Source organism: Pelobates fuscus, chromosome 2 (assembly GCF_036172605.1).
Source record: "Pelobates fuscus isolate aPelFus1 chromosome 2, aPelFus1.pri, whole genome shotgun sequence".
Classification (NCBI taxonomy): domain Eukaryota; kingdom Metazoa; phylum Chordata; class Amphibia; order Anura; family Pelobatidae; genus Pelobates; species Pelobates fuscus.
This window is the reverse complement of record NC_086318.1, coordinates 393052055-393067085: the sequence shown is the minus strand read 5'-3', so window position 1 is coordinate 393067085 and position 15031 is coordinate 393052055. Positions and strand designations below refer to the sequence as shown.

General features: G+C 41.6%; 1 protein-coding gene across 1 annotated transcript in view; it reads left to right on the top strand.

Annotated features, from left to right (window-relative positions):
- Positions 1-5210: 5210 nt before the first annotated feature.
- KCNK2 (potassium two pore domain channel subfamily K member 2) overlaps positions 5211-15031 on the top strand; it is a 200527-nt gene continuing 190706 nt past the window's right edge. The window contains exon 1 of the mRNA XM_063443837.1: positions 5211-5241. Coding sequence (XP_063299907.1) covers positions 5235-5241 — 7 coding nt within the window. The 5' untranslated portion in view covers positions 5211-5234. The remainder of the gene's footprint in view (positions 5242-15031) is intronic.

Here is a 15031-nt window from a genome sequence, read left to right as displayed (position 1 = left end):
GGGGGGGGGGTGCCGTTGATGTGGAGCAAGACGCAGCAGCACAAGAGGACTCAGCCGAGGAGGTTATGGAAGAGGATGGAGTAGGAGGAGTAGAGGAGGTGGCAGCAGGACTGCCTGCAATTCGTGCGTGGCGGTGTCACCAACTCCTCTGCAATGCCATGCATTCCTTGATTGTCAGCCATCAGCAGGTTTACCCAATGCGCAGTGTAGGTGATATACCTGCCCTGACCATGCTTTGCAGACCAGGTATCAGTGGTCAGATGGACCGTTGCCCCAACACTGTGTGCCAGACATGCCATGACTTCCTTTTGCACAATCGAGTACAAGTTGGGGATTGCCTTTTGTGAAAAGAAATTCCGGACAGGTACCTTCCACTGCGGTGTCCCAATAGCTACAAATGTTTTGAACGCCTCAGACTCAGCCAGATTGTATGGTAAAAGCTGGCGGGCTAATAGTTCGGACAAGCCAGCTGTCAGACGCTGGGCAAGGGGGTGACTTGGTGACATTGGCTTCTTACGCTCAAACATGTCCTTAACAGACACATGACTGTGGGCAGATGAGCGGGAACTGCTCAAGGCGGGAGACGGAGTGGCGGATGGTTGAGAGGGGCCAAGGAGGACAGCAGTGGTTGACGTGGCTGAAGATGCTGGACCAGGAGGAGGATGGCGGCTTAGAGTAGGCGTGCTGCTTGTACTCATGTGTTGATCCCATAGGCGTTTGTGATGTGAGATCATGTGCCTATGCAAAGCAGTTGTACCTAGGTGGGTGTTGGACCTCCCACGACTCAGTTTCCTTTGGCACAGGTTGCAAATGGCATCGCTGTTGTCAGAGGCAGACACACAAAAAAAATGCCACACTGCTGAGCTCTGCAATGACGGCATTTTGGTGGTGGACACAGCATGCGTTGATTGGCGTGCTGTCGGGCTGACCCCGGGTGCCGATGCATGCTGTCTGACTGTGCCACGACCCCCCCCTGCTTCCAACTCGTCTCCTCCTCTCTGTCTCCCCATCTGAACTTTCGCCCTGTTCTTCTTCTTGCCGAGCGGGCACCCACGTGACATCCATGGACGCATCTTCATCATCAACCGCTTCGCTTGTATCTGACAACTCAGAAAAGGAAGCAGCAGCGGGTACAACATCATCATCATCACACCGTACCTCCATGTGTTTAATGCTGCCTGCCTGAGAAATATCCCTGTTATCTACATCCTCTAGCAATAATGGTTGCGCATCACTCATTTCTTCAGACGGGTGTGTGAATAACTCCTCTGACATACCAAGTAAAGCGGCTGTGGTGCTAGTTTTGGTGGTGGCGGCAGGCGGGTGAGTGGTATCTTCTTGAGAGGTGCCTGAAGCTAAGCTGGAGGAGGATGGTGCGTCAAGGTTCCGAGCGGAGGCTGTACAAGATTGGGTGTCCTGTGTTAGCCAGTCAACTATGTCCTCAGAACTTTTCAAGTTCAGGGTACGTGGCTTCTGAAAACTGGGCATTATTCTAGGGCAAAAGGGAATCACAGCACCACGACCACGACGGCCCCTGCGGGGTGGCCTGCCTCTGTCTGTCATTTTTTTGGGGATTAGTGGTACTATGCGTGCAAGCTACTGTGAGACCAGATATGATTGGCAATGTGAACTGTAACAGTTCTGCAGAGCACACACTGTAGGCCTGACACACCCGCTTGAAGACAAGTAACTGCTATTCAATCTATAACAGTGAAAAACAAATTCACTGGAACTGGAACAGTTCTGGAGAGCACACGCTGAAGGAAGGCCTGACAGAGCCGCTTGAAGGACACTGACTGGCTGCTATTAGCTTGCACTGGAAACCTTTTTTCTTTGTAAAAGCACGCTAAAGAGACACCAGATATGATTGGCAACTGTCAAAGCACGCTGGCACAGGTCTGCAGAGCACACGCTGAAGGAGGCCTGACACCCAGACGCTTGCAGACAACTAACTGCTCTTCTATTACAGTGAAATTTTTTTATTTATTTTAAATCTAAAGCTTAAGCTATTGTAAAAACAGATATGAGTGGTGGCACTGGGCAAGAAGGCACAGTATCCACTGTGAACCTCACACAGAAGCTGGCAGGCAGGCAACTGCTCTTCTATTACAGTGGAAACAAAATTTTGGTTTTAAAAGCACGCTATAGAGACACCAGATATGAGTGGCAACTGTTAAAGTACGCTGGCAGGGTTGTGCAGGGCACACGCTGAAGGAAGGCCTGACAGAGCCGCTTGAAGGACACTGACTGGCTGCTATTAGCTTACACTGGAAACCTTTTTTCTTTGTAAAAGCACGCTAAAGAGACACCAGATATGATTGGCAACTGTCAAAGCACGCTGGCAGGGTTGTGCAGGGCACACGCTGAAGGAAGGCCTGACAGAGCCGCTTGAAGGACACTGACTGGCTGCTATTAGCTTGCACTGGAAACCTTTTTTCTTTGTAAAAGCATGCTAAAGAGACACCAGATATGATTGGCAACTGTCAAAGCACGCTGGCACAGGTCTGCAGAGCACACGCTGAAGGAGGCCTGACACCCAGACGCTTGCAGACAACTAACTGCTCTTCTATTACAGTGAAATTTTTTTATTTATTTTAAATCTAAAGCTTAAGCTATTGTAAAAACAGATATGAGTGGTGGCACTGGGCAAGAAGGCACAGTATCCACTGTGAACCTCACACAGAAGCTGGCAGGCAGGCAACTGCTCTTCTATTACAGTGGAAACAAAATTTTGGTTTTAAAAGCACGCTATAGAGACACCAGATATGAGTGGCAACTGTTAAAGTACGCTGGCAGGGTTGTGCAGGGCACACGCTGAAGGAAGGCCTGACAGAGCCGCTTGAAGGACACTGACTGGCTGCTATTAGCTTACACTGGAAACCTTTTTTCTTTGTAAAAGCACGCTAAAGAGACACCAGATATGATTGGCAACTGTCAAAGCACGCTGGCAGGGTTGTGCAGGGCACACGCTGAAGGAAGGCCTGACAGAGCCGCTTGAAGGACACTGACTGGCTGCTATTAGCGTACACTGGAAATCTTTTTTCTTTGTAAAAGCACGCTATAGAGACACCAGATATGATTGGCAACTGTCAAAGCACGCTGGCACAGGTCTGCAGAGCACACGCTGAAGGAGGCCTGACACCCAGACGCTTGCAGACAACTAACTGCTCTTCTATTACAGCGAAAAAAAATTATTTCTTTTAAATCTAAAGCTTAACCTATTGTAAAAACAGATATGAGTGGTGGCACTGGGCAAGTGGGCACAGTATCCAATGTGAACCTCACACAGAAGCTGGCAGGCAGGCACCTGCAATTACATTACACAGGAAAAAAAAAAAAAAAAGCAGCCTGATGTTCTAGCCCTAAAAAGGGCTTTTTGGGGTGCTGTCCTTACAGCAGAGATCAGATGAGTCCTTCAGGATTGTAGTGGACACTGAATACCCTAGCCTAGCTATCAATTTCCCTATCTAATCAGCAGCAGCTAAACTTTCCCTCCTCTCACTAAGCATGCATCTTCCGAATGAATCGAAAATGGATGCTGGGAGGGAGGTTGGAGGGTGTGGAAGGGAGGGAGTGCTGCTGATTGGCTGGAATGTGTCTGCTGACCGAGAGGCACAGGGTCAAAGTTTGCCCAATGACGACGAATAGGGGGCGGATCGAACTGCGCATGTGTCCGCCCGCCGCGGCGAACGCGAACACGCTAAGTTCGCCGGGAACTGTTCGCCAGCAGACAGTTCGGTACATCACTATATATTATAGTTAAAGCATTTTATAATATTATATATATATATATATATATATGATTTCATTATAAAAGTGTATTTTGAGTTATATGTGTAAATATATCAAAGCACACTTATAATGAAATCATATATATGCATTATATATGTATAATGTATTATAAAATGCTTTAGTTATTTTATAATATATTATAATAATATTATATATAATACAGACACTCCTCTCTTACGTACTGGGTTCTGTAGTGGTTAGTGTGCCTGGATTATTTAAATAATCTACAAGTGCCCCTCCCGAGATCAGGCTCTGGATCCACCCCTGGCTAAGAGATGGTTTAGAAGAGAGTGAGAGAGCTCTACTGTGTGTGTAGCTCTGTTTTGCAGCTCTGTGAATCCATCACAGTGATCCTGGCTATGTGGGATAGTTACAAATATCTCATTATTGTGCCCAACTGTGTGTGTTATTTCTCTGTATTTTACTTGGTGTATGGGTTAATCTGTAGTCTACACTGTGTATTGTATAGGTAACTTTGTATTGTGCCCAACTCTGTGTATAACCTCTCTATTTTTTTTTCTCACCTCTGTTTGTGGTGTAGTTATCTATTTATTGTACTCGGCTCTATGTTTTTTATATGTGTATATATTTATGTTGTACCCAGCTTGTTTTAAAGTAGGATCATCTCTGTATTATGTATGGTATGAGCATCTCTGTACTGCATAAGGAGGAGTAAAATTGGGGGAGCAGTCTGGTGCCCCACCATCTCAAAACTTCACCAGCCGCCACTGCAACCCTAAACTGCCATAACTCTAGCTCATCCTAAATCTCAGGATTTAATTCTAACCTCCCACCTTACTCTAATCTTATCCTAACATCTCATTTTAGCATTGTTATGATTAACATTACTGTTAGTAACGACATTGTAATGCCACATGTTCTTTTGAACACAGGGACATTATTGTGTCATTAGTGTGACAATGACATTTACAACTCACCATTCCAACAGTGATATTTTAAACGTCTATACCATACTTTGTGTCTCATAGCAATTAATAATCATGCGATATCCATAAAACATCTCCTTTAATAGTTAACTTACCAAGAAGGGATGTGCGGCAACATTTTACTGTAATGTTCCAAGCAACACTTCTTATCCCCATAGCAACCTAGGGATCAATAGATGTTCTTTCCTGAGCAGCCAGACTGTAGCAATATTGTTGTGCTGTGTGTACCTGTAAAAAGGCCTTTTGATAGTATTACCCTTTTATGTCCTTATACAGGCTCAGGCAGCAAGTGTCTACCGTTACAATTATTTAACAGATCTCTGTTTCCAAACTCTTGAGACCCGGCCAGGCTGTACTTGCAGAGAAAAAGCTGATCATGACATGAATACAACGAATGTCGGACAGGAAAGCTACTCTTCAATATTTTACTAATATTCCTGGATGATTTTCTTCTGACCTGTGGCAGCTCTTTATTGTTCCCCTGTTCACCAATGCATGGACGGTAAGCACTGGAATGTATCCAATTTCTACAAATTAAATGTTGTTAAATGTTGTTTAATGACAAAAATGTAGATGCTTTTAACATACTGGGCATCATTCTGGGGGACATATGGTTGGAAATTAAAAGACCTCTTTAACCAATATTTATTCTGTTTACCAATATGTGTATGTAAAATGTAGACTTGTAAACGGTGTAAAAAAAATCAGTTTAGTCTAATCACTTTGCTTGAAAGTTACATTTTATTGGTTAGTCCAATAATTGTCCATGTGGCGTTTCGGCTTATCCGAATATTGTCCAGTCAAAATATTTGGGAAAACAACTCAGAAAATTAAAAAAGGCCACAAAAAATAGGCCAATCAGTATACTGCAAAATATATACATAATATATTTATGTATATATAAATATTATATTATATTATACATTTTATGAACAGAATATGTTATGTATATATGGATATTATGTATATTTTTTTTGCAGTACCGTGATAGTTGCATTTTGAAGTCATTTAGATGGGGTGAGAAAAAGTATACAACAGAGGGAAAATTCAGATTACTGACACGGTTTTCCTGGTATGGAAGGTTATGCAAATTTCCATTAAAAATAGGAAACGTATACCTTACAGTACTGCTGTACTACAATTTCCATACCCCTTCTTTCTCCATAGTACAGAATGACTGAGGGCCCTGTTACAGTCTGAGGTAGGTGGATATATTGTTGTGTTTTGCCCAAGGATCCTTACTGGTAAGGTAGTCTGGATATAGGTTGTTTGTGAAAAATGCCCAGTTTGCCTTAAGACTTCAGATATGCTCAGTCTGCTCCAAGAGTTAATTTCTGAAATGACCCATTTAATTTGCACTAGGTCTAAGCCTGGACATCCTCTGTATAATATTTAAAAATTCTGAAAATCCTACTCTAGGTTTGAGAAAGGTTACAGGTCTAGCACTCCTAATACCTTCTAATACTGGAAGTTCAGGAACCAAGCAAAATACATAGAGTAAACCTCACAGTTGATTTAATTTGGAGAGCTAAAAAATGAATTAATGGTTATTTATGAACGTGAGAATTGCCAGAAATTCAAATGAAGTTTCAAATTTAAAGGAAAACTGTATCAAATTTTAACCCCTTAAAACCGGAGGGTGTACTTTTACGCCCTATTCGAAGCGGCTCTAAACACCGCAGGGTGGTAGGGGGCCTCACCTGGGATCCCAGGGAGCCCCCCGCGGCAGGTCCTTCCTCCTGCGCCCCCTCCAGCCATGTGAGAGTGAGGTCTTTGTGAGGACCTCACAATCACATGGCTGGGTTAGCTGGCTGCTGCATTGCCAGCAGGGGATAGAAAGAAGGGGGTAAGGGCTGCGCTAAAAGCTTCAATACAGTGATAAAAGACAATATAAACCAGACCAAATGGTCACAATGAGATGGTAACAGCAAAAATAAGTCTCTAGATAAAAATGTATAAAAATATATAAAAAGAGTCCTTTGAAGTGATAAAAATATAGTATAAAAGGTAAAAATAAATAAAATATACTTACAAGTATAGAGCAGGAAATACTGCTCTATTAATACAGCGCTGGTGGAATGATTCCCACCTAGGATTTCTTGACTCAGGATACGAGTAATTAAAAAATAAGATGAAAGGTTCCAGGAATAATAGATAAAATAAAATTGTATATAGGGTGTAATAAAGTAGGAGTTGGTCCTATAAAAAAGGTAACCAAAATCACTTTTATTATTAAAATACACAATTTAAAACCATTAACGCGTTTCACCTAAAAGGCTTTATCAAAATGGTGGTATAGCAATATACCTGGCAAGATACATTATATATAGGAGAATGTAAATGTTAAAATTGGCGCCAAAAACTGATTAGCCAATCAAAAAACACTTAAGTTAAAACAGTTATACACTTCATAAAATAGAAAAACAGCGGTACATGTTTCTAGCATGCTGATCACGCGCCACGCCCACATACAACAGTGCCCAGAAATCCCAAGTCCGGTCATGTGACATAAATTACACATTTATATTATATGAAATAAGCCTCGTTTATTATATCAATCTGTTTGTAATAGTAATATCGATTTACATGTACCTCTGTTTTTCTATTTTATGAAGTTTATAACAATGTTTTAACTTAAGTGTTTTTTGATTGGCTAATCAGTTTTTGGCGCCAATTTTAACATTTACATTCTCCTATATATAATGTATCTTGCCAGGTATATTGCTATACCACCATTTTGATAAAGCCTTTTAGGTGAAACGCATTAATGGTTTTAAATTGTGTATTTTAATAATAAAAGTGATTTTGGTTACCTTTTTTATAGGACCAACTCCTACTTTATTACACCATATATACAATTTTATTTTATCTATTATTCCTGGCATCTTTTTATCTTATTTTTTAATTACTCGTATCCTGAGTCAAGAAATCCTAGGTGGGGATCATTCCACCAGCGCTGTATTAATAGAGCAGTATTTCCTGCTCTATACTTGTAAGTATATTTTATTTTTTCAATATACTTTTCTTACTGAGAGCACTATCGTTGTTTCCCATGTATTTCGGAGTACCAAGGTTGGATTGACGGACGCATTCCTCCAGTATATCCTGTAGCGGTGATCATACCGCTAAACGCCCATAAGTCTAGAGCTGGTTCAAGCTCCTGCAAATGTGAGTGTATTATCCTATTTTCTATTTTTCATTTTATCCTTGGAGCCGCAATACTTCACTATTGGCAGTTTGTCGTGTTTCCTATTTTGTCTCCACACATACGGATTATCCTACTACCCGGACGGATTAACTCCTGAGGACTGTACAGATATCCCACCAAGTTATATTAGTGAGACTTTTTATTTTATTTTATACTATATTTTTATCACTTCAAAGGACTCTTTTTATATATTTTTATACATTTTTTTATCTAGAGACTTATTTTTGCCATTACCATCTCATTGTGACCATTTGGTCTGGTTTATATTGTCTTTTATCACTGTATTGAAGCTTTTAGCGCAGCCCTTACCCCCTTCTTTCTATTTCCAGTTTGTTTTATTAGGGTTTTGTGGGATTCCCTAATTAGGGTTGCAACTTTTTCTGGTATTTAGCGCAGACTCTCTCCTTTTTTCTAATTGCCAGCACGGGGACTGCCTGTAATGACAGGTAGTCCCCCTGCTGGCGGGAAATAAAATAAAATGAAAGTTAAAATAAGTGTAAAAAAAAAAAAAATTATATACTTAGATCATATATATATATATATATATATATATATATATCATATATATATGATCTAAGTATATATATACACACACACACACTGTCTAGGTGAATTTTACTATTAATATATGTATACATAATTATATATATATATATATATATATATATATATATATTAATATCAAATTACACGTAGACTGATACGGATTAAATATATAATTATTGTTATATATATATTTATATATAATATAAAAAAATAAATATGTAAATACGTAAAAAAATATATTAAAAAATCATTTAAAAAAATAATTAAAAAATATATAGATGTGTGTTATTTCGTTCTAACTGTATTGTGATAATATATATATATATTTATATCAAAATACACGTAGAATGAAATAATATATATATATCTATATACATATATATATATATATATATATATATATATATATATATATATACACACATATATATATATATATATATACCAATAGAGATGTCCCGAATAGCTCGCTGGCGAATAGTTCCTGGCGAACATAGCTTGTTCGCGTTCGCCACGGCGGGCAGGCGAACATATGCGATGTTCGGTCCGTCCCCTATTCGTCATCATTGAGTAAACTTTGACCCTGTACCTCACAGTCAGCAGACACATTCCAGCCAATCAGCAGCAGACCCTCCCTCCCAGACCCTCCCACCTCCTGAACAGCATCCATTTTAGATTCATTCGGAAGCTGCATTCTTAGTGAGAGGAGGGACAGTGTAGCTGCTGCTGATTTAATAGGGAAATCGATAGCTAGGCTAGTGTATTCAGTGTCCACTACAGTCCTGAAGGACTCATCTGATCTCTGCTGTAAGGACAGCACCCCAAAAAGCCCTTTTTAGGGCTAGAACATCAGTCTGCTTTTTTTTTTTCCTGTGTAATCTAATTGCAGCTACTTGCCTGCCAGCGTGTGTGTCAGGCTCACAGCGTATACCGTACCCACTTGCCCAGTGCCACCACTCATATCTGGTGTCACAATAGCTTGCATTTAAAAAAAAAAACAACAACTTTTTTGACTGTAATATAATAGCAGTCAGTTTCCTTCACACGTGTGTGTTTCAGGGCCTGCTAGGGCACAGTGTCACACCAGTGCAACTCATATCTGGTGTAACAGTAATGTACATTTAAAAAAGAAAATACAATTTTGACTGTAATAGATTGAATAGCAGTTAGTTGTCTGCAAGCGTGTGTGTCAGGCCTACAGCGTCTACTCTGCCAACTTCTGCCAGTGCACAGTGCCACTCATATCTGTTGTCACAGTAGTTTGCACGCATAGTACCACTAATCGAAAAAAAAAAATGACAGGCAGAGGCAGGCCACCCCGCAGGGGCCGTCGTAGTCGTGGTGCTGTGATTCCCTTTGGCCCTAGAATAATGCCCAGTGTTCAGAGACCACGTATCCTGAACTCGAAAAGTTCTGAGGACATAGTTGACTGGCTAACACAGGACACCCAATCTTCTACAGCTTCTGCTCGGAACCTTGAAGCACCATCCTCCTCCAGCTTAGCTTCGGGCACCTCTCAAGTTACCACTCGCCCGCCTGCCGCCACCACCAACACTAGCACCACAACCGCTTCACTTGGTCAGAGGAGTTATTTACACACCAGTTGGAAGAAATGAGTGATGCACAACCATTATTGCCAGAGGATGTAGATAACAGGGATATGTCTCAGTCAGGCAGCATTACACACATGGACGTACGGTGCAATGATGATGATGTTGTACCCGCTGCTGCTTCCTTTGCCGAGTTGTCAGATACAAGTGAAGCGGTTGATGATGACGATGCGTCCGTGAATGTCACATGGGTGCCCGCTAGAAGAGAAGAAAAACAGGGAGAAAGTTCAGATGGGGAGACAAAGAGGAGGAGGAGACGAGTTGGAAGCAGGGGGAGGTCGTCGCAAGGAGCTAGTGGCACAGTCAGACAGCATGCATTTGCACCAGGGGTCAGCCAGACAGCACGCCAATCAACGCATGCTGTTGCCACCACCAGAATGCCGTCATTGCAGAGCTCAGCAGTGTGGCATTTTTTTTGTGTGTCTGCCTCTTACAACAGTGATGCCATTTGCAACCTGTGCCAAAAGAAACGGAGTCGTGGGAAGTCCAACACCCACCTAGGTACAACTGCTTTGCGAAGGCACATGATCGCACATCACAAACGCCTATGGGATCAACACATGAGTACAAGCAGCACACAAACTCAAAGCCGCCATCCTCCTCCTGCTCCAGCATCTTCAGCCACGTAAACCACTGCTGTCCTCCTTGCCCCCTCTCAACCATCCGCCACTCCGTCTCTCACCTTGGGCAGTTCCTGCTCATCTGCCCACAGTCAGGTGTCTGTCAAGGACATGTATGAGCGTAAGAAGCCAATGTCACAAAGTCACCCCCTTGCCCGGCATCTGACAGCTGGCTTGTCTGAACTCTTAGCCCGCCAGCTTTTACCATACAAGCTGGTGGAGTCTGAGGCATTCCAAAAATTTGTAGCTATTGGGACACCGCAGTGGAAGGTATCCGTACGAAATTTCTTTGCACAAAAGGTAATACCCAACCTGTACTTGATTGTGCAAAAGGAAGCAATGGCATGTTTGGCACACAGTGTTGGGGCAAGGGTCCATCTGACCACTGATACCTGGTCTGCAAAGCATGGTCAGGGCAGGTATATCACCTAAACCTGCTGACTGCTGCCAAGCATGGAATGCGTGGCTCTGCAGAGGAGTTGGTGACACCGCCACGACTTGCAGGCAGGCCTGCTGCCACCTCCTCTACTCCTCCTACTCCATCCTCTTCCATAACCTCTTCGGCTGAGTCCTCTACTGTTGCTGCATCTTGCTCCACATCAACGACACCCCCCCAGCTCCCCAGGTACTATTCCACATCCCGGATACGGCAGTGTCACGCCATCTTGGGGTTGACTTGCCTGAAAGCAGAGAGTCACTTCGGACCAGCACTCCTGTTGGACAGGTGGATCAGTGACTGACTCCGCACCAACTGGAGATTGGCAAAGTGGTTTGTGACAACGGAAGAAATTTGTTGGCAGCATTGAATTTGGTCAAGTTGACACATGTGCCGTGCATGGCACATGTGTGTAATCTGATCGTACAACGCTTTGTGCATAAGTACCCAGGCTTACAGGACGTCCTGAAGCAGGCCAGGAAGGTGTGTGGCCATTTCAGGTGTTCCTACACGGCCATGGCTCACTTTGCCGATATCCAGCGGCAAAATAACATGCCAGTAAGGCGCTTGATTTGCGACAGCCCGACACGTTGGAATTCAACACTCCTAATGTTCGACCGCCTGCTCCAACAAGAAAAAGCCGTTAACGACTATTTGTATGACCAGTTTGCCAGATAGTAAAATGTGAACCAGAATGCTCAGCCAGATAAAAAAAAATGAAATGCCCAAGTTTTATTAAATGTGATAAACTTTTGAAAAACAAAAAGTTAAATCTTGATGACACTTTGAATTTCCACCAATTGTCACTTAAAATATTATCCTACAATTGTTTATAAACCCCTTGAAACGTTCCTGTTATTTGCCCCCCACTGTTTGTACTCTCTCTAGGGTTAGGGTTCAAATAATAATTTAGTGAGGCTAAATTAGTTCCTAACCCTAATTTTCTTTTGAATATTAAACAATTTTAGAACTGTGTATCCGTTAGCTTCATTCAATTATTATTCTAAACCTAACCCTAGCCCTAAGAAATAAAAGAAATAGCGGACTGCAGATAAGAGAACATTTGACTTAAGGTGAGATTCAAAATTAGGGTTAGGAACCAATTTAGCCTTAAACTAGAAATGGTAGAAATAGTGGAGGGCACATAACAGGAAAGGTCCAAACTCTTTTATAATGAAAAAGTTAGTAAGTTAGTCTAAACACCTTAACAGTATTCCACGTGTGTCTGATTTTGGGTACTGAGTATAGAGACACATTATGTGATCAACCACTGATCTAATAAATGTCTATTGGCCCTATAGATTATAAACCCCATCTTCTATATATATATATATATATATATATATATATATATATATATATATATATATATATAAAAGAATTGAAGACAGGAGCACTCTCTGGGATTTTTCAAATTTGTATTAATAAGTAATCACCACCTCTACATCAACGTTTCGACCCTTCTGGGCCTTTATCAAGACAATGACAGTGCCAAAACAATGCCTATATATACAGTGAAACTAAATGTATAACTTACCCCATCTGTGCGAAAAGTTTTCTATCCACTTCCGTGTTTCGTGATTGTGCGCATGCGTATGAACGTGTATCCGTGCGTACTGACGTGATCAAAGTGCGACCCGGTGCGTCTGCGTGTGAACGTGCAATCGTGCGTGCTGACGTCATAATAACGTGCACCGGACACCTTCTGTGTCTAAACAACCGTTCCCATGGATACACCTCCGTGACATGTATGTTACAAGGAGGAAAAAAAACTACTATGTCCAGAATAGACCAGCCAAGGATTATGTAAAACAATACATCAAGGACTATATACCATGTCATAAGTTACTCATGCTCAGATCATGACTAAACAACTAACCTCGGTCCTAAAATTAACCTAGATAGTGTGACATACGTACCACCATACTATAGATCAAAATCTATAATGGCCAAAAAAATGTGTATATATATAACCATTACCACGCTAAATCCTGAATGTAAGCCAGTGTCCATGTAAATCAGTGTACAGTGTATGTACAAAAACCAATAATGTATATAAGAAGTGTTGCAAAAGTGTGTGTATATGTAACTAAACCCACATTAAATCCTAAATATGAGCCTGTGTGTCCCATGTGAATGTATGTACAGTGTATGTACAAAAACTAATAGTGTTTATAAAAATGTGGTACACCCAATAAAATCAGTGACAATCAAAATAAGTGCCCCACACCCCCAGTGACCATCCAGTGTGCCCCTCTAGAACCCATCCCCATTCAACCCTGGTGAGTGGCAGTGTCCAGGTCTAATAAAATAACAAAAGCTAGATGTAACAGTCATACAGCAAATCATAAATATATAAGCACTCACCCTACAAAATCCAACATATACAGACTAAGTCTATCCTGCCATCCTACTAACTGATGTTAAATCACTAACAGAAGGTAATATATTAAATCATACGCTGTCCTACATCTAGGACTGCGCTACATAAGAATGCAGTAACTGTGCATATTAATGAGTGTTTGCCATTAAACAACCACTTTATCAACGAGTATCCAAAAATGAACTAAACGATATATACTCATTGAGCCCTCTGGGCTGAACAGTGTCCAATTGTCCGATCCAAAATGTCTCTCTCTGTAATAACAATCTGGAACGATCTCCACCTCTGGGTAAAACCGGTATTCTGTCTATTGCCATAAATTTGAGTGTAGGCAACCTATGATTATATTGCAGGAAATGTTTCGCCACCGGTTTTTCGGTCTTTCCATCTCGAAATGCTGTTGTAATGGCCGATCTATGCCCTCTGATCCTATCCCTTAGAGTCAAATCCGTTTTGCCAACGTAAAACAAACCACAAGGACACGAAATTAAATATACCACATGATCTGTCAAACATGTTATATAATGCGATATTTTGTAGCGCCTGCCAGAATGCGGATGACCAAAGGACGAGCCAGTAAGCATGTGTCCACATGTAACACAGCCTGGACAGCGAAAACATCCCTTTCTCTCTGATATGATAGGAACCAATTTGTCTCGTGATAGATCCGTTCTCATCAACAAATCCTTAAGGTTCCTATTTCTGACGTGCGATACTCTGGGGGTATTGGAAAAAATCGTGCTAAGGGTTGTGTCCGTGGACAGAACATTCCAATGTTTTCTAATGCTTCTAGTGATGTCATCACTGGCCGAGTGGAATCTCATAGGTATAGTGATCTGGGTCTTTACCGTGCGAGAAGTGCCTTGTCCAAAAATTTCATAGGCAGGATCTAAAGCCTTCCTCAAAACCTGCTTCCGATACCCTCTCTCCAGGAAGGCTTGGTGCATGTTCTCTATTTGTAGATCTCGTGTAGAGTCGTCCGAGTTGTTTCTCATCACCCTGAGAAATTGAGAAATTGGTAAGGACTTTTTTAATGCCGGAGGATGACAACTAGTGAAATGCAGCAAGGTATTCCGGTCAGCCGGTTTTTTGTATAGGCGATGGCCAATCTGTTTGTTGACCGTATATACCTCCACATCCAAAAATTGGATTTTGTCTACGTCAAAGTTTAGGGTCAGATTAATTGGAGATTCCTCATGATTCAATGCATTAATCATAGATATAAGTTCACCCTCTGAGCCAGACCATATCATGAAGATGTCATCCACAAACCTGTAATAAGCCACAATTTGTGAGCCAAATGTATGTAGAATGTTACTTCTTTCGTATATGTGCATGAAACAATTGGCGTACGATGGTGCGATGGCTGATCCCATCGCCGTTCCCCTGAGTTGCATATAGAAGGTTTTTTCAAACCTAAAATAATTGTGATGTAACAGAAATTCTAAACACTCCACCAAAAATTCAATAGGTGGACCCTGATATTTAT